The following is a 19,785-nucleotide window of genomic DNA, read 5'->3' as shown; positions in this document are numbered from 1 at the left end:
CGTACAGTAGGAAAATTAAAAATTAAAACCCTCCATAGCTGCAGCCAGAATTGTAAGCCACTGTAACAATTATGGACAGTTTTGCACAACAGTTTTGTGTTTTTGTTGTTTGCAGGAGATTAATCGAGTCTCTCCCTGACAAGGGAAAGCGATTAAGGGACTTTGCGGAGAGGATACGCCTCGCTATTGAACGCCGTGATGAGGAGGAACGGAAGCAAAGCTTGGTGTCAGCAGCCAGGGCAGAGTTTCAGTCCAAGTACCATCGTGCCTTCACTGGGCAGCATCGTGCTGAGCAAAATGAGGGAGCAGCATCACAACAGACTGACCCCTGCGTTCATATGAGGGAGGAGGAGGAAGAAGACACTGCTGAAACCATGGCGATGGCTTCCCCTGGGGCCTCTCTGAATTTTGTTGTGACTAAAGAAAGCGACCTTGCGGAGGTCTTGGAACGGGTTACAATCTCCACTGGCACCGGTGACCAAGACAAGGATCCTGTCAAAACCGCTGTGACGGACAATTACTTTCTCAAAAAGCAAACGCCAAAGAAGCCTCATGTTGTAACCGTCCTGGAAAGGACAGAGAACACGACACCCGCAAGGCAAAAATTCAAACCAAACCAGTGAGCAGAGCCAAAAAGTTATTATCAAAATATAGCAACAATGTAAATGTCATTCGGTATCCTTGTAACCGTTTTGCTTTTGTGACTTTGCAGGCTGCCAGACAAAAGCAGCAACTCTCCATCTGGGTCCTTATCACCCGGCCAGTCGTCCGAAGGCTCGTCTCCGCTCTCTGAGCAGGCTCGGAGGGAACGCGACAAAAAGCACCTGGACGACGTTACGGCCGCAAAGCTGCCTCCTCTCTACCACACTCCAGCCCAGCTTCTGTCTCTGCAGGAGTCTGCTGACCTACTGAGAACACAGACAAAGAAACAACAGGTTAGTCCATTCTTGCAGGTAACACGCATTTTTCTTCTTTACCCAAGTATGAAAATCAAAATGTTTTATCAGCTAGAGTTTTATGAATTTTCCCATATTTGTCCCCTAACATATTTGTCTCCTCTGATGTTTGATATAAAATATACAGGGTTCGGCATAAAGGTCTGACACATTTGTAGGTTTAATAAAATGCTAATAAATTAAAGAAACAAAGCAATTTTTTTCTTCAAAAAGTTTATATAATGCCATTTTGTTCTGTTTCGTTTCATTTCATTTTCATTTCGTTTTCGAATAATGTTATTTTGGTCTCACTGCTGCCACATTTTCTGGAGTTCTGGCAGTGCTTTTGATTTGATTTTCGTTTCAAAAGCGTTTGAAAGCGCGATGCTCACCGATCCAATTAATGTTAGCAACTGAAACGAAACAAAATAACATTATTCGAAAACGAAGCAAAAATGAAATTAAACAAAACAAAACAAAATGGCATCTGTACGTTTCGAAAATAATAAAAAAAAAACTTTTGTTTCTTTAATTTATTTGCATTTTATTAAACCTACAAATGTGTCATATCATTTTGCCGGACCCTGTATATTAAAAAAACAAAAATAGATTAGCCAGTATTTCACTGGCGACTCAATTAGAGCCATTATTTTTGAAGCTCTTAATTAGGATTCAATCAATTTCACACTGTTCAAAAATGTGATTGTAAGAACAACAAAAGTATATTCATTATAACATCATATTCATTGTTGTTGCTGGTTTTTTTTTTGCTGAGCACTGCTTTTACATTAAACGTTTTGTTTTACCTTGATATTGTATATGTATGTTATGAAAGCCACAATTATAAAATTAGCTCCACGTCGGCTGTCATAACTATGTCTGGTATAACAAACCATTCTGTGTCAATTCAGTAAAGAATTCAATGATATATGATTAATTTATTGTAGCTATACAGAGTAATAGAAATAATATTAGCAAATCTTTATTTTTTCTAATAAAATATAAACTTTATTTTGTATTTTTTACCAGGCAGGCTCTGCCTCTGTTGCCTGCCTCGACTGCATGTTGCGTCTACCTGCATGTCGAACACTTATATTTAATACATTAGTCAATAAATGTTGCCTTAGCTGATGTTACTATTTATCAAGCAAATAGTGGACCTTCATTTAGTAACATGATTCAGTCAGAGATGGCAGTGTTCTGTTTAACACATATTAGACCGGCGACTCATCAGTTAAGAATTGATGCCATAATTCGTAAGGTGGCGGCCATGGCTCAGGCGGTAGAGCGGGTCGTTCAGTAACTGGAGGGTCGGCCGTTCGAAATCGCTCTGTCTGAGTCATGCGTCTTTGCATGTCATATCCTCCAAAGAGCTCTAGAGGGCAGCATTTAGCCAGTAACAGACTGCATGCACAGAATGGAAGTAATGCTTCTACTCATGGAAACCCGTGGGACCCCGTTAGCCAGTCTAAAGTCTCGGGCCGCACATTGAATCTCGCTTGTCGAGCCAAGCCATGTGTTGTGGTTCACGTCAGGAGCTGCAGGCCAAACTGGCAGCACAGAAACTGTCCGAGGGTTTGAAGATGTCCATGGGGAGCTACTGTCCTGACGGCGGCCCCACGGCGGCCTACAGAGAGGTTCACGATGAAGGAGCGCAGACTTCCTCAGAAGAGGACTGATCCTGGACGGTCAGATGGGAGGAACACCTGCTTGTTCCTGAAGGGCTTTCACTCCAAGGGAATTCATAAGAGGACATGTTTGCTGCCTGCTGCCAACAGTCAATGCCATAAGACACTACTGATGGACTTTGAAGGACAGAAACTTGATGGAAACTGGGGATACATTTCAAATAAATGCATTTCTAATGAAAATGGCCTCTAGCGTATTCAAATAAGCAACTAACCATTTAGTATCGGAAAGTTCTGGCACAACAACAAAGTACGTGATATAAATATGACATGAACATGTTCTCTCTCTGGGCCGTGTTGATGTGCACTCATATTTTCCTCTTGTCAAGCTGCTCCACTGTGTGAACCCCAACAATGGGTGAACACAACCTGCTTTCCGTGCCTAATATTTTGTAGTGGAACATAAACAATAATAAGTCTATAATTAAATAGCATGAGCTTAGGCTTAGTTCTATAGTTGAACTTGACTGAACTGTCATGCTGTCATGACGCTTGGTCATTTCTTCTGCCGACCAGCCGGCTGCCGCTGGGAGGTACCTAGTAACTGTACTGGAATACATTTTAAAAATAACCCTCCCAACCCTGAAAATAATGCATACATCATGTATATATTATTAGTGATACAATATATGGATTCTTGTATTAGCACTGTTTATACCTTTTGGATGAAAATGAAAAGAAAAGTATGGTACGGGTGCAGCTGTAATGAATAGAGCCAGCAGCCTTTCAAGTATTCACACACCATTTATCTCTTGCAAGTAAATATCGTTTTATAGTGTTTGCTTCGTGCAAATATGCCCATTGCTTTATGCTTGTCAAATGGTGCAGATGAAGCCGCTGCTTGTCTCAGATCACGCAAGGCGTTATCACGCAGAGATCAGTGGCACGCTCGATAACAGCGATCCAAAAGGGAGTGAAATACCGAAACATCTGGACTGGATTTGAACGGTGTTATTGCTGGCGGCGGCGGCCGCCGTTGCAGTGGGCGGGCAACATGGCAAATCGCGTCTTTCCACTTTGCTAATACGTGGGAGATAAGATGTGCCAGCTACAGCCGGTACCTTTCCCATCATCCCTCATCCAGCACTCAAAGCGCTCGCCACGTTAATTCAAACAACCTGATGCAAAGGAAGGGATCACGCAGGTCAGAGTGACGTCTCAAGATGCCCCTTGATAACCTTTTGGAAATGGTGCTGAAATCATTGTTCTGATTGCCGATAGGCTCCAGAGTGGCCCTCGTGGATGACGTCCAATAACAAACTGGCTCCGTGGAGGATCCTCTTTGCGCTGGAATTAATCACAGCCCACCTCGGTGACTGTTCCCAATTATGGGGCACTCTTTTGTCGCCATTCACACGCTTTCTATCAAACTTTTCACATTGTCCACTGATGAGGTTGTTTATACTTCTACTCGGGTCCCCCGGGCCCCTAGTCTCACATTTACGTATGAGCACCCCTTGAAGTCGTCTGCAAGTGATTTGCTTCAGCTCTCGTGTCCGAAATTTGATGTTTTGGAGCGGGAAATGGAATATGATGATCAAGAGCAGTCAGCTCGCTCTTAAGTTAGATATAAAAGTATGATGTACGCATCAAGTTGGGCTCTTTGTACCATGACTGGATTATATCTGCCAGCTTGCAGAGTCTGAGCTCATACTTTTTTCCATATTCTGGGGGGCACATGAGTGGATGAAATAATGTAATGCATCGCAGCTTTGTCCAGATGAGGTTCCAGACTTTCGGTGCCAGCACTCCCTCCACCTTTAGCACAAAACATGAGTCAAGTGAAGCTGTTTTCCCCCCTTTGTATCATTTCTATCGCTCACATTTTCCTTTTTTACTGGGGAATTGTCAAATTTTTTATGCGCTACATTTTTCTCTCCTGGCAGATGTTGCCCGTGACTTTTATATCTGAGAGACAATACTGTTGGGATTTTTCTTCAGAACATGTCAGAGGGTTGAAAAATATTTTCGGGTTTGTTTGCGAAGAACAAGTTAATTAGAGGAGCAGCTTTCATTATTTATTTTCACATTGTGTATTTTCTTGTCGCGAAGCAAAGCGAAATGCATTTCAAACAAAACCGACACAGCATTCAGCTAACTTTTGTATAGCAACTAGCAACTCTGATCTTTGCCTCCCGCGAGCCTCTGTGCAATCACTTTATACGTGATTTGGTTCATAAAGTATGAAATATATCTAATGTGCAGGTATGCTCTTTTAACTTAAAAAGAATCTGTAACAAAACTTTTAACATTGAAAGTGTATTGAAGCAAATGCGACCTGTCTTCTAATTGCTGTGTTAAAACTCTAACATGCAGCATTCGGACAAATGTTTCTGCCGTCTCCAATGTTTTAGCTTCTCAAAGAGTTACTCGTGTGTGTGTGTGTGTTTGACTTTACATGTGTTAAATTTGTCAAGTGTGACAATCTGCAGAGCCCCGCTTTGTTTCACACTTGGAAATGTCGTCGACTGTGTGAACGACAACCACGAGACGTCGTCCATCCTCCCCAAAGGTCTTTGATTGTCTGCGTGTCTTTATCGTGACATTGATCATCAAAGATCATTGCTCTTGCATTCTTGTCAGAGGAAGACGACACATGCTTGTAATTATTCTGCAAGGCATACAAACTGTTGTTTTTTTCTTTCTTTTATTGACACTGTTGGGATTATTCTTCCAACAAGTTTACTAAATCAAGCGATGGCAAAGGTTAACAATGCCCCCACGCACGTTTAGTGTTTCCGTCTCCTTGGACCAATGTTTACAATTCACAAGCCACAAAATGGACCACAAATGGGAAAAAGCTGTGACGGCTTATTCTTGTGTCGTCACTCGCAGCAGATGCATCGCATGCATGTTTATGTTCAAGATTGCTTGGTAGTAGTTCCACTTCCACGCTAGGTGGCAGTAGTGCATCTTTGCAGCTCATGTTTTGGCTCTGCCAAAAATCTGCTTCAACCAAATGGGAGCCATCATCAAGACTGTAGTGAAGTCATTATATTTGTTTGTTGATCGAGTAGCTGTGCAGCAATGAGGAAATTTGACGGACTGGCACCGCCATATTCTTTGTTTTGTGCATTTTCTATACGAGTGATTCCCAACCACTGATACCATCAGCTCAGTGGGGTTTTCATTCATGACCATAACTTTTTTGTAGTTTTACTTTGCTGCGTTTTTTTAAGCCACACTTTTCAAAAACGCAAATTTGCAAGCTTAAGATGTACAGGAGAGTATTGATAAGATTGAAACGTTCCTGCTGCCCCCGCAGCCTACTTAAACCCACTTAAAACTCTTTGTAGACATATTTCGACTCCCCAAAAAACGTGCCTCGGAGTTAACAAGCACTCTCTTTCTGTCTTTCTCTTTCTTTGTCTGTCTCTCTCAGTCTCTCTTGGTCTTTTGAGCTTTCCCTTTCGCTCTCGTTCAGTAACTTCCTCTCTCTCTCTTGGTCTCGCTTGGGCTCTGTCTCACGCTCTAGGTAGGTCTCTCGATCTCTCTCAGTTTCTCTCTGTCTCTCTTTTTCTCTTGGTCTCACTTTGTCTCTCGGTCTCTGTCGCTCTCTGTTTCTCTTTCCCCCTTTCTCTTGTTACAACTCATAAACCCACAAGTTCTTCAGGAGAATAATTGAAATCACATCGCTTGCTAAACATTGGCGATTGGTTTATTTAAACTCAGTCGGTGAGCTAAGTCCCAAGTCCTGATCTTGTAAAGCCTAATAAAAACTGTCTTGGCTGAGAATCCATTCCAAATCAACTTTGTGACTCACTAGCCTCGGTGTGATAGTTTCAAAGTGATGGTGCATGGACCGGCTGAGGCTTCAGTTTAAGACTCGGTGGTTAAGCCCAAATAGAAGTGGGCGATCGGAGTCTGGCCCTACTTATCGTGCCGTGCAATGAGAAGTTGAATACGGTCAGCATACGTGCGCGCTTGAAATAGCGCGATGCTCGGAAAGTTTTGCATAACAATCCTGAGGCGCTCGGAAGGAAAGACGGGGCGAGGGAAGAACGAAGAAGAGGAGGAGGGGGAAAATGGGTTGAAGCCCGTGATGCGCGCTGCGGGCCAAGAAGCTGCCAGTGTCCCAGCCGCTGCATGTCTGGCCTGGCACAGCATTAAGCGAGCGGCCTGTTTTGGGGCCTGTCAAAAGCTCATCACAGCAAGGAAGCCATCTCTGTGGGGATGCGCCAGCTTGCCAGGGCTCGGCAGGGGTGGGGCGGGGGCAACTACAGATCTGGCCCAGCTGCTTGGTCATAATGAGGAGGAAAATTCTTATTATTGTATTCCCATTAAGGTTACAACAACAATGCGCTATTCTCCTATTTTGCTCTCTCGCTCTATCTTTTCAGGCTTTTTTTTTTTTTTTTTTTTTTTAAAACTTCACATCTTCTTTGTTTACTCTCTTTGGAGAAATGTGAACCCGTTGTTATTTTTATAGCATGAGAATTACGGGATCATGTTTAATGAAACACAGAGATCTTTTTTTTAATATATACAAGAAACTCTTGAATCTGAAATCTAAACTTCACATGTTCCTTTCCATTATCTGTCCCAAAAGGCCTAGCTGATTGTATGAGTGCACTTTACTCCACAATTACCTCGTCGTCAGAGGATTATAAAAATCTGGGTAGCGTTATGTGTGCCAATCAAACGGTGCACATGTTGAAGTTTCTTGTACGAACATACGAACACCACCACGTTTACATTCATCTGACTTGACGTGCTCCAAAGCACACTCAGTATGCTATAAAATACACAATAAAACAAAAACAAAAATATTGAGAAGCTTGTGAATGTCAAATTTTTTATTGCACTGCAGTAGTGACATACTAACAGTGGGAATGGTGCGAATGGAGCTAAGCTGGCAACTGCCATGTTTCATAATGCTGAGAAAAGTTCCAGAGAGTGAGTGAGTGACGTGCCGTTTAGTCCACTCTTCGTAGTTGTTAGTCATACTATAATACTATATTCCTGATGCCAGGCGCTGTGCCAGAACAACAATAGTAAAATGAAGCAGGAATCCTCTTCAGTCCAACAATTAGGGGGCCTCCATACCAAGTAGTTGGCTGGTTTCGACGCTGTAATGTTGTGACCATTCCAAGCCCGCAGGCCAGGTGTTTTTCATTGCGTGGCTCTGACCCCACAGGACGCTCGGAGAGGACGTCGATAAACCAGAGAAGTGGGAGTGAGAGGCTCAAATTGTTCTGTTTTTCTGTTTCTTCATGTCTTGTTTTTTGACGTACGGAGCAGGCGTATTTATCGCCTGTTTGAGAAGGAATGCTTCATTTTTAAAGTGCAAAAGGCTGTTGAGCAAACCTCAAGACACTGAGTGTATGTCATACCTTCGAGAAACCAGATTGCACTCTTCAGCTTCTATGACCGACACTCCAAATGTCACTTGTGGCACAATCTGCACATTCATCATTCTTTTGAGTTTCCAGTATCTCCTGCCCTCCTCCACTTCTTTTTTGCCAAGTCATTGTCATTGCATCTGTTATCGATAATTGTGTGTGATGATTGTGATCAGGAGTGACATGGCCAAACAAATATTTTGTTTCTTGCTTCCTGTCTCTGCTGACTGTGTAAAGTGTCACTGAGATGGTTGGCCCTTTGCACGGAGCACTGTATCATCATTGAGTGCACATGTGAAAAGTACTTTGAGAATCATTATTTTGGACGAACACGAAATAGATGAATCTCTTTCATACACATAAGCCTTCTAGCTATGGAGCGTAAAGGACCGGCTGTCGCCCTCTACTGGTTCATATTCGTAACTCAAATTCATCCGTGATGCCCCAAAATTTATTATTGCAACTTTCAGTTTGTCGTAATTCTATGATTATTCCTTATGGTACCGACTTATGTACAAAATATCTTGTAGGTGAAGGTCGAAACAATTGTGTGACCCATTTAAGGAGCTGTTTTAGCAACTTGATAATGACGGCAATGTTATTAAGGGTTTAAAAACTCTATACTGTACATGTAAAGACCCTGGTGTATATCATATATGTATGTGTGTATATATATATATATATATATACTATACGCACACACACACATAGGGCTCCATTGTGTTTCATATAACATATCTATCAAAATTCATGATTTAATCGCAGTAGCTTGACCCCCCCCCCCTCACCAACATTAGACAAAAGAGTTGATATACTTGTAGATTACAACATTGTTATTAACCAAAAATCCATGGCCAAGGATGGACCCTGCCTCTTGCTCAAAGACAGCTGGGATATAAAAAAAAAAAAAAAGATTGTAAAATTATATTCATTGTATTAGCCAACACTGTGTTGATCAGTAACGCATGATGTTAGTTTAAGACACAAAGAAAACACATTGTCTCTCATAGCTGTTTCATTATTCAAGCAATAAACATCAAAGGAATACTTAGCAGACTTTAGGCAGTTGTTATAAATCTGTTGTTATAAATTCATTCGTGCTTTCAGTTAAACATGATTTGATGCTGCTGTCACGTCACATTGAAACAGTGGTGGTAGTATTTATTAATAGGAAGGTTTACATTACGCCTATAACTCCAAGTCACAAGAGCATATTAACATTTGCGACATCAGCGGTTTAAACATGTAAGATCATATTATATACAGTAAAAGCTACAAAGCAAACTGACAAATAACTCGTTTTCAAATCAGACAAATAAAAACTGGTCAAATATTTAAAATAAAAGATATTATTAAAAGTGAAGACAATTTGCAATTCTAATAATGACACACAAATTTGATGCACAATTTGTCTTCGCGGGCCACATAAAATGATGTGGCGGGCCCCCGGGGCCTTGAGTTTGACACCTGTGCTTTAGATGAAATGATACTTTATTCTTCCATGAGGGAAATTCACAAATGAAGCTGGTTTGCTCGTTGTTTTTTTTTTTTTTTACAGTCAGTGAGTATAAAAAGAGGAACATTTAAAAACATAGGAAAATTTTAAAGCGGGCCGTGACCAATGAAGAATGTATCGCACTCGAGCGAACGTTTACAGGCTGCAGATGGTCCTGCTTCACTTTCGGTATACGTACATGCCTATCTCAGGCCCTACAGGTGCGGCGCCACCGGTTAATAAAAGACAGAGGGTGGATGCCGAGGTAGAGGCGCCAACGAAGCAGGCTCCCTTGTGGCTTGTTTTACAAGCTGCATCATCATGTGTGTGCTTCCTTAAGCAGGTGTTACATTGCAACTTGATAGTTCTACATATTGGATATATTTCGATGAGTTTGTTTGTCACGAAGACTTTTGTCCACCAATTTGTTGGTCCAAACCTACGTTAGCTGTTTTTTTGGGGGGGGTAACCTGGTGATCCTGAAAGGGGGATCCTTCCATCTGTGGTCCCTTCTCAAGGTTTCTCATTTTCCCCTGGCAGGGGTTTTTTGAGTTTTTCCTTGCCCTTTTGGGAGCTTATGATCAGGGGATGCTTTGAGAATAATTGTCAATTTTTGGCTATGTGAAGCCCTTTGAGACTCTGTGATTTAGGGCTATACAAATAAACTTGACTTGGCATTTTCTGTATTCTACAAAATAACAAGTACGAATCAACTGTTGCCTTGGTTTGATTAAAGAGGAGCTGAGTGACTCATAAAAGTAGGGCAAATGGTTTAAAGCTGTGTTCTGGTGTAGAGCAGGTGGACCCATCTGATGTTGGTCCGCGTCGCTGAGCTTGTACTGTTGTCGTCAGAGAAGTTAGACTGTGCTCTTATCTTAAGACACATGCTGTAAATAGGCTGTAAACATGTCATGAGTCATCCTGAGGATGAAGTTAAATCCCCCCTTTCATGTGCTTGCCCTTCATTTTTCTTCAATCTCTTCCACCTCACACACTGGTCATTTAACGTCCTGCGAGTTTATTTCTTCAAAGTCGGAAATTAAAGTCTATTAACATGGCTGACTCAGAGCAATAAATTGTCTTTAATGTATACCAACTTGCTGCACTTACTCATGTTAATGCTGTTACCGGGCCTTTTGGAAACGTTCGCCAACGTATTCTGCATTACTGTCCACTTGATAATAGCTTCTATCGACTTTCAGGGATTAGAGCCCTATTTATACATCATGCTCATCAAAGGTAGGCTACACCCCAAAAATTCAGGATTTCTTCACTTAAGATCTCGAGGTGTAACTTTGGCAGAGCTCCCCCATGTCATTTTCTATCATCAACACGAACTTTGATACTTGGGGAATGACTAACAACTACTTTAAAACAGAATAACTGAGGGTATCTGAGGTCGAGTTGGCCAAAATCTAGTTTGATTTTGTTTCAGCACCTTGCATCACTCTTCAATAAGCACACACACACACATACACACACTGACGTGGTTTGGACTTGTGTTGCAAGGTGATTGTTCTTCAAAGGCCGATTGTGATCAAACTAGGGCAGACAATTTATGGCAAACTTGCACATGGAGTGCGGCTGGTATGTGCTTGGAACTGATCTTGACGATACACCCGTGGTAGAAGCAATGTACCCAGATATGGAAAGTTTCATCCGAATTTTTTCATCCAATTTCCTGGATAATGGTGGTTTTAACCCCCTGCTTTGTGCGAGTGATTTTTGTTCAGGAAGCTTTCCATTAAGAGCCATTCTTGTTTCTCACAGCAGTTTGTCTTGTCCAACACAGCAGTAAACTGCATTTCCTGGAGGCCTCGCTCAGTGCCAGTGCTCTCCTTTGTGCATGCTGGCTCACTTGCGTCGTTTTCTGGGCCACCTAAATGGAACGGAGCCATCCGTAATGTTATTAGTTACACCTGACAAGTCCAACCGTCTGCTGGGAGAAAGATCTATATCAGCGGATGCGATCATTTCCACGATGGTTGTTAAATCGGGAGGATTTTTCCTCATTGCCTCATTACTGATGAGTATGTATGGCTGTTTCCAGCTCCCATATGATCAATAGAGGCTTTCAGTATTGGTAAAGCTCATTCTACAGACAGCAAAAACACATTGTGAAGAAGAAGACAGTTCATTCCAGGTTAGGTTTTATTTTTTTATGCATCGCCGCAAACCTCTTGTCATTCATGTCACTTCTGGAATGCTTTGGTGGATTTTAATGACATTTTTGAGCGCTTATTGATGCCAGTCTGTTGATAAGGAAGCATACTAACCACTTGAAGACATTGCTGTTCTGGTCCGGTGTTTATTGGTTCCAGAAGTCTGGCAGGGCCCAAAATTGTGGTTCTCATGCAATGAATTATTAACTTGAGTGTTGGAATGGATGGAGTGATGTCTTTGGACACTTTTGAATATCATGGCACAGTTCCATGTACTACAGTCGCCATCCATTTGAGAGCACAGCCAGCAGTGGTACCTCAAGATGCTATCAGCCTAAGCAAACAAACAAATGGCAATAAAGACCTGGCAAAAGTAGAGAAGCAGCTGTGATTGTGTCTGTGTCCCACAGTCCTTGGAGACTATTCTTTAATCCTGACACCTGCAAGCCATTTCATTATGATTTACAGTGGGGGGAAATGTAGTCTGGGGGCAGGGAGACCACCAGAGGAACTGTTTTCACAACAAATGATGGGGAACACGTTGTTGTTTCTCGCAGGCCAAGCATTTGTAGTGCGTTGCTCACTAACATATGGATAACTTTGTTCTCCCAGAGAATAAAAATAGGCTTCTCAAGAGAGCTTGTGACTATTTATTGGATTCATAAGTGCACATAGGGCCTCTCACAATTTTTTTTTTTTTTAATAGACAAGGAGTGTTTGAAGCCGTGTAAACATAAATACATTGGAGGTTTTGGGACAGGATATGAACTTTGTATGAATGGTCATTAAACAAGATCTCCAAAGACCAGCGCAACAAGGTTACATGACTTAAAGTCACCCAGCTGCTCACCAATCATGTCTTGGTATTCTCTTTGTGCGGCCACTTTCCCATGTGTATAAGTTAGTTGAAAAAGTCGCTGCATTGCGGCTGTAATTGCGTATGCCTAACACTACTCACATGTGCTCTAAAGACTTAGCTTAACTTTGTCCAAACATTTTGGTGTCTGACGGTTGTTAAAAATCAATCCTTAATTTGCAGGAATACTTGCACGATCTTGAAACTGGAAATGGAATAGCCTCCCTCAGGCTGATTCAGATGTCTATTAAATAGTGATGAGTCATGAGGTAAAAAAATTGAATCAGAATCAGCGACCTTTAGTTTGAATAGTTTAACTATATATCGTCGAAAGGTCTCTCTCGCAACTCAGTTTTATTTACAAACACTTTCAAACCACCGCAGCTGAGACAAAGTGCAGTTTATAGTAAGAAAACGGAACATTAAACAAGACAATTGAACATAATGTAATGTAAAAACAATAAACCGGTCACAAAGTTGAAAGAAAACGAGACACTAAAACTGAATCAAAGCAGAGTCTCCTGAGAGTCTCATGCTGGTTTGAAAGCCAGGAACTAAAAAATGAACTCTTGTTTTAAAAATCAACACTGAAGGGGTTTGTTTAATGTGCACAAGGAGGTCATGCCATAATTTGGGACCAACGACAGAAAAATACTCCAATTGAATTTTGGTATCAAATTCTGGGCAGGAAGGAGTGCAGAGATGTGGCAAAAACATTTAAAGAGTTAAAAAGAGAACAGAATCTTAAAATTAACAAAAACGTTGATAGGCCAAAATAAGAGTTAGTTACGTGTGCTCTTATGTGTTCCAATTAAGCCAGAGTTGGGGGAAAAAAATTGATTTAACATAACCATTTTGTGAGCCGCTCATCCTCACTAGTGTCGCGGGCGTGCTGGAGCCCAAATTAATTGCCCGCCCCCCTCCATGACTTACAATAGCCACTGAGCTACCCCTCCGCTGGACAAGAAAAATGCGTGATACGTGCAAATGTGTAGTGACATTTGAATCTGGTGCACCGTTAATATTTTCAATATTTTCAGTGCACTTGCTCTCTGCACTTTTAGCCACGTAGTAAATATTGATTGTGCTATCTAAAGTTGCGCTTCAGCCACAACTGTGAGTTGAACTTACCTTACTTGGTTCTCCTGTCATTTCTTTTTTTGGCCTCTTCCCATATTTGTTCACACACTTAGCCCGCTTTCCATCCCGTCTCCCTTCCCAGAGATGTCAACGTCATATTTTGAAACATCTCTCTCTCTCGTTTGGCATTGCTGTGCTTCCCTGCGTCTCCGAGTATTCCTCTTTTGTTGAAGACCACACAGAGGGATGACATGTTGGAGGCACATCCAGGCTGGGTGGCCCGGCTGCAGGAGGGACGTGGCTGACAGGATCAGCCTTCAACAGACTATGGCAGTAATGCGTGTAGACAGAGTAAAAGTAGCCTTTGGGAGATGTGTAGAAAGAGCAATGCTGGCAATTCTGAATAAATACACTCACACAATAGAAAGAAGAAGGAACAAAAGTTCTTTGGGACCCTTGTTTTAGTAAGTGGCGGTCTCATCCAAGGGACTCCCATGCACTACTAATGTCCCTTAACTTCTAATAGTAAATTCCCACCACTTCATTCGACGGTCACTTGGTTAAAAATGGCTAACATAAATTTCAGACGCAATTGAATCGGCTGATCTGTAGATTGTGTCAATCAACAATTTTCGTAAAGGAGCTGTTTTGTATTTAGACTGCACTTAGTAAATTAGAAAAGGGTATCAGTTAATAGTTTTGTAATACTTTTTTTAATGCTGAAATATTTTCAAGAAATTGTCCAAGTTTGTTAGTCCAAGTTTCAGATTCAAGTTAGTCAGGTCCAAGTTAGTCTCAAATACATTCTTAGTTTTGGTTCCAGCAGAAAATGGAGCCAATCACAGGTTTTCCCAGATAATCACCTTGTAGCATTTAGCACCTACTTAACAAAACAGATGGCTTGTGTGTGTTTGAGCAAGTGATGCTGGACTTTGTCAAGGCTGAGAGGCTGCAGAGTAAATAGATCACAAGTGTCATCACTAATCGGCCTCTGGATCCCCGTGCGCCGACATTCTTGGTCCACTTGAAGAATGGTGCGAGGGGTGATTGTTTATTTTGTTTGGCTATCTTGTCTTTAGTTTCCCCCTTTTTTAAGGAGAAGGTCCAGAAGAACTCTGCCTCCTGGTTTGTCTTTTTATTTAATTATTTTTTTGCAGCTTTGACCAATTAAAAAAAAAAAAAACTGGTCATTTGGTCCCACTGTTTGATGATTAGAGAAATAGCAAACACAAAATAGTTTACTTGACACGTTTTAAAGATGTTGATGTGTTTGTGTTTATAATGCTTCTCCAGCAAAGAATATGATTTATCACTCAAAACTTGGAATATTGATATTTATTATCAACTAAAAAGTGAATTTGGGGGAAAAAATGCTGTTTCCTGAGTGTCTCTAAATTCCTTCTTGAGGATGATCTAGTAAGTGAATCATTCCAGTTCTTTTTTCTTACCTGATAAGATTAATCCAAATTTATTAATCTTAATATTTAAAATAAAAAATAATTCTTTGTCTGCACATCTGGACATCCGCAGTAAGATGCGGTCCAAATGATTCGTTTGACATTTTAATGTATTTTTAAGCACGTGATTTAAGATTAAAATGGTAACAGTTGCTTTTAATGAAAGAAAATATAATCCGCTGTTTTAATGAGAAAAAAACCCATTGATCAGTTTTCAGGGGACATTTGGGGGGCCCAGGCAACTGCCTGTTTGCCTAATAATAAGCATGTCCCGACTGGAATGCATATTACAGCAGTCTCATTCGCTGTTGCAGGTGAGTGTGAACGAGTCTTTCATTTGAAGCCCTCTCCAAAGGCGTTCCCTCTTTTGAAATCATACCTTGGGAGTCGCAAGAAAGCATGATAAATAACTGCAGCAGGGAGAGGTGGCACCAGTAGTTGGTCAGGTGGTCCCCTGTGCTCTGGAATGCCCCCCCCCCTCTTCCACCGAACCCCTCGATGCCATTGTGATACACGGGAGCCGCATGACTGATGCCATAAAAGAGTAGACATTGATCTTCCAAAGCGAGCCCTGCTCTCACCACGCTGTGTTGTGTACTCAAGGAAATGAGCTGATCCTCTTGAGCAGACCATAACTAAGCTTTGCCTTTTTTATTTCAAACCATAGTAGCTCTTAATCCACAGCTTCAGGCGGGATAAAAACTGGAACCAAACAGGCTTTGTATGTTTTCAGCACGCACAGAGTGATAAGTAAATCCAAAAGGTGTCACACATTTTTAAAAGGCAATGTTTGGTCACCTTAAGATTTCGACGGCACATAGTGGAGCTTGTTATTTTGCCTGCCTTATCACGTGTTCATTCAACGGCGGCTCCCATAAAACAATCCAGCTGCATAAACATGTTAACGAACGTGTGAAATCACAGAGCATCTTTAATGCTCCCTGGGTGACGCTGTCTGCTCCAGAGGCCAATAAATCATTTCCCAGTGTAAGTCGCTCACTATTTGTCACATTGTCACGTGGCACCACGCTGGGCCGAGGTGTCGCCTTCTTATGTGTCCATTATTGTGAAAGTTGGCTTTCCCAAATGGCAGAAAGGGAGGCCCCATTTGGGGTGGCCGCATGAAGCTGTGCTCGTGTCCCCTGTGTTTACACCTGTGTGTGACACAAGGATCAGCCAGCTGTGCTCTCTTGTGGTGGCTTCAGGGACAGGCTGGAACGTATCGTTTCACAAAGGGATATCCGACAATCCAACTCTCGGTCTTTTTTTCGCTTCTGCATTTTGCTTCAAAATGGCCAAAAACAACATGCCCAGATATTAAACCGGGAGTCCCTTCCTTTTCTCCATGGTTGGGTTGTGTCACCGATGCGTTCAGTGGAACCCTGTAGAGAATGTGCGACTTTTTTTTCCTTGGTTTTCTCGCCCGAGATAATAACCAGCCAACAGAAAAAAAAATTGCCCACCCTAAATTTGCTTTCTGCTCACCAATGTCTTTGTTCTCAAAGTCCGCACTACTTTTGGTTATCTTCTCAATTTCCCAGCCACCTACTCATGTGCTGAAAGAAGATTTTATATGTCTGACTTAAGTTAGCATGGTCACCAAACAAACCAAACTCGTATTTGAATGCACCTCTGGATTTGACTCGGGCATTGTTTGTTTTGCACTGTCACTGTTTTTTCAACATGCCCAACTTTGTGTCTTTTGGGCCAAGGGGCCAGTCATTGCTTCGCTGAGTGTAATCGCTCCCTAAATAAGCATCTCTCAGGGGTGGGCCTGCCTGCCATTCACAAAACGTCTGCACAGCGTCCTCTCTCGCTCTAACACGTACAGTGGCTTTGCTTTGCGTCCCCGGGGCCGCTTCATCAAGTCCGATTGCCGCAGACATTCCTCAGGTGGCCATACGTGCGCTCACCTGATGTGAAGCAGACGCATTTATGTGGCTAGCAAAACGGGAGGTGGAAAATCAAGTGCCCAATTTGTCAAAAACCAGAGATGGGGGAAAAAAATGTTTTTGGGGTAGATAGTACACTTAGAACGCACAGTGAGATCCCATAACCTTCCATTTAGTGCATCGTGAATGCTCTCAGCCTCTACTCATTCAGTCCCAATGAGGTAGAACAGCAGTGAGGGCCATTAAACCCAATGAAACAAGTTATTGAACTAGTTCAAGTGATTCTCATGAAAAGATTTCACCCCAGAGAGAGGCCTCTCCTTTGTTTACATATTCCACAAAGTTAAGTGTGGCGAAATCATTTCATCAGAGAGGAAAATCTTTATTAATGACCCCGACAGTGACACTAGAGTAGGTTCAAGCCCTCCTCCATCTGTTTGCAATCTCAGCGTAATGCTATCATCACCTGTTTCCACGGTCCTGCTCACATGTGGCTTGCATTAGCGACATTTAAAAAAAAAAAAAAAAATCACAAGGTGCATTTTTTTTTTTTCTTGGCTCTGTGCGTGTTTTTTTTTTACTTCATATTTACAAAATATGCCACGGCAACTATTCTCAGAGATCAGGCAGAATTTAAAATATCTCAGATGTAATTTCCTTAACATTTGGGATTTGAATAAACCCTCTCAGGTTTAGTGTAAAAGTTTCAAAAACCTAGTGTCAGCATATATAAATGCAGTATGACCATTTTTCAGCCGTCAATCCTGCCTATTGCATGCCTTCAGAAAGTGCACCGTAAGACCCTCTTGCCCAGGAATATGTATTTCCTCGCCACATCGCAGCAGTCTGGAATTTGTGTTTGCATGTATCGTTTGAGTCTCTCCCATGGACACCAGCTGTGCTGCTGCTGATCCATGCTGGAAAACTGCAGCTAGCTTGTAGTCGGGAGGGCTTTTCTAACATAACACTCCCGTGTGCAGTCAAGGAAACGCTAAAGTCATGCAATCGAGGCCGTGTTATCATTGCGCGGATCCCGAAGAGTGATGTCAGAGGAAAAGGGAAAGTCGCTAACTCCCAAACCAGCAGAGCAGAGGTGAGACGACGCTTGGCAGAAACCCAGATTGCCTTAAAGACTTTTCCGTACACGTTGTTCCTTGTACTTTGCTTAAAAGCATAAAAGCGCTTGGTCCATATGGCCCGCGTGGCCAGGATGCCGCCTCCTTTTGGCACATCTGATGATCACCTTTGATTTATCTTAATGGGAAAGAGTTGCCATTTTGGGGTTAAAGATTTTTTAAATGGAACAGGCTATGAAATGGCCCTGCACTGATGGAAGACGCCGTTGTAAATGGACCAGACAAATGGATATTCACGACAAATTCATTCATTGGCCACATTAAAGCAAGGTCTTCATTACTTGGAATGAAAAATCAACATCACATAAGACTGCTTTCTGTCGTCTTGGAGTTTTCTTTGAGATCAGCGTTCTTCCTGCACTAAATATTGAAACATGAAACCATGTTGGATATTTTTTATTCACCCACAAAGTTGAGCATCTCTGCATCTTCTTGATAACTGAGCACAATCCCCGATTAATCGATAGGATAATTGATTCCAAAAAGATTCGATTGTGGCGCATGACTTTTCAGTTCTTTCTCCATGTGCTGTCGAAGAGTAAATTACAGGAGTCACTCCCTCGTTTTGTTGCAACAAGTTTGTATACAGATTCTTGGAAAATGTCATTTTACTGGGAATAATTCAATTTAAATATATTTTGAGGGGGTTCTCATGTGACATCATCTCTTTAACTCTGTATTCTTGTCGTAGTTTTATTGGTTTTTACATTTTTCTCATTTTAATTCTCATTTTCTAAACTAAAAAAAAGAAACGAAAACATTTTTGGGGGTAGAAAACATCCTACTGCAAGTTCCAGGTGGCTTGTAGTTCCAGTTCCATGTGAGCCTGTTCTGGATAAGTGGTACAGAAACAAGATGGATTTATTTCCTTTCAAAATGAGAGAGACAACTCAATTTGTGCAACTTACATCACACTTCCACCCCCTGTGACTCACTTGATGGACAGATGGAAACCATTTCAACATAATTACAGCAAGCATTACAATCATTAAGATGACATCATCTTTGGGAGACGGCTTTGGTGATTTTTTTTCGGGGGGGGTAATGCTTCAGAAATGGACAATCTTTGGAACTTTACAAAAACGTCAAGCTTTTTTGCGTGCCATCGAGTGTTTAATGTTGCGTTGTTTTATGGAGCGGCGAAACGCTGCGGCCTCCGTGCCGGGTCACTTTGATGGCTGTCTTGGCAGTAGACGTGTCAAGATCCCATTTCATGACGACATTCAAAGCCGCAATGTCACCATCTCATTGACATCCCCAAGGTACGCAGCAGTCATTTCACGAATGAATTTGGCGCGAGCGGAGCACCAATAGATCACAACGCTAAGTCTTTTCTTCCTAAAGTTACATATGAAGCAAAATGGAACCACGGCGGCTATTGAGCCGATTGGGGGGATTAGCATGAAATGGCTCTCATAAATCGTTTTTCTGACCAAAGGGTAATAGCTGCTGAATGATACTTATCAAGCTCTGTAAGTGCTCCTACCAATAAATACATAGTGTGGAGTGTTGATGGATATGGGATTAGCACTTAACCTTGGACTCAATCCAAGATACAATTTAAGTCATTCTCGAGATTGTCTATCCCATAACGGCATGACCAGTCTTTAAGGATAGCACCTCTTAATGCAAACTATGCTTTATGTGATAGCTTCAGCTCGAGGTGTTAGTGACCTATTTGTCACGTCGGCGCACTCATGACAAGGCATCACTGTCCTTTTATGCCCAAAGGTTCTTACTGG

General features: G+C 41.9%; 1 protein-coding gene across 2 annotated transcripts in view; it reads left to right on the top strand.

Annotated features, from left to right (window-relative positions):
• The window catches only part of polr2m (RNA polymerase II subunit M), a 39,922-nt gene that overhangs the window by 1,242 nt on the left and 18,895 nt on the right, over positions 1 to 19,785 (top strand). The window contains exons 2-4 of one of the 2 annotated variants that reach the window (XM_088370671.1): positions 116 to 619; positions 713 to 935; positions 2,471 to 2,806. In XM_088370671.1, the coding sequence (XP_088226797.1) occupies positions 116 to 619; positions 713 to 935; positions 2,471 to 2,614 (871 nt within the window). In that variant the 3' untranslated portion in view covers positions 2,615 to 2,806. Of the gene's footprint in view, positions 1 to 115; positions 620 to 712; positions 936 to 2,470; positions 2,807 to 19,785 lie in introns of those variants that run through there. The other variant, XM_088370673.1, reaches the window with a different exon arrangement.

This window comes from Syngnathus floridae, chromosome 3 (assembly GCF_059516105.1).
Source record: "Syngnathus floridae isolate MCC-2025c chromosome 3, RoL_Sflo_1.0, whole genome shotgun sequence".
Taxonomy (NCBI): Eukaryota; Metazoa; Chordata; class Actinopteri; order Syngnathiformes; family Syngnathidae; genus Syngnathus; species Syngnathus floridae.
Note: the sequence above shows the minus strand (reverse complement) of the source record. Positions and strands in the feature narration are given on the sequence as shown.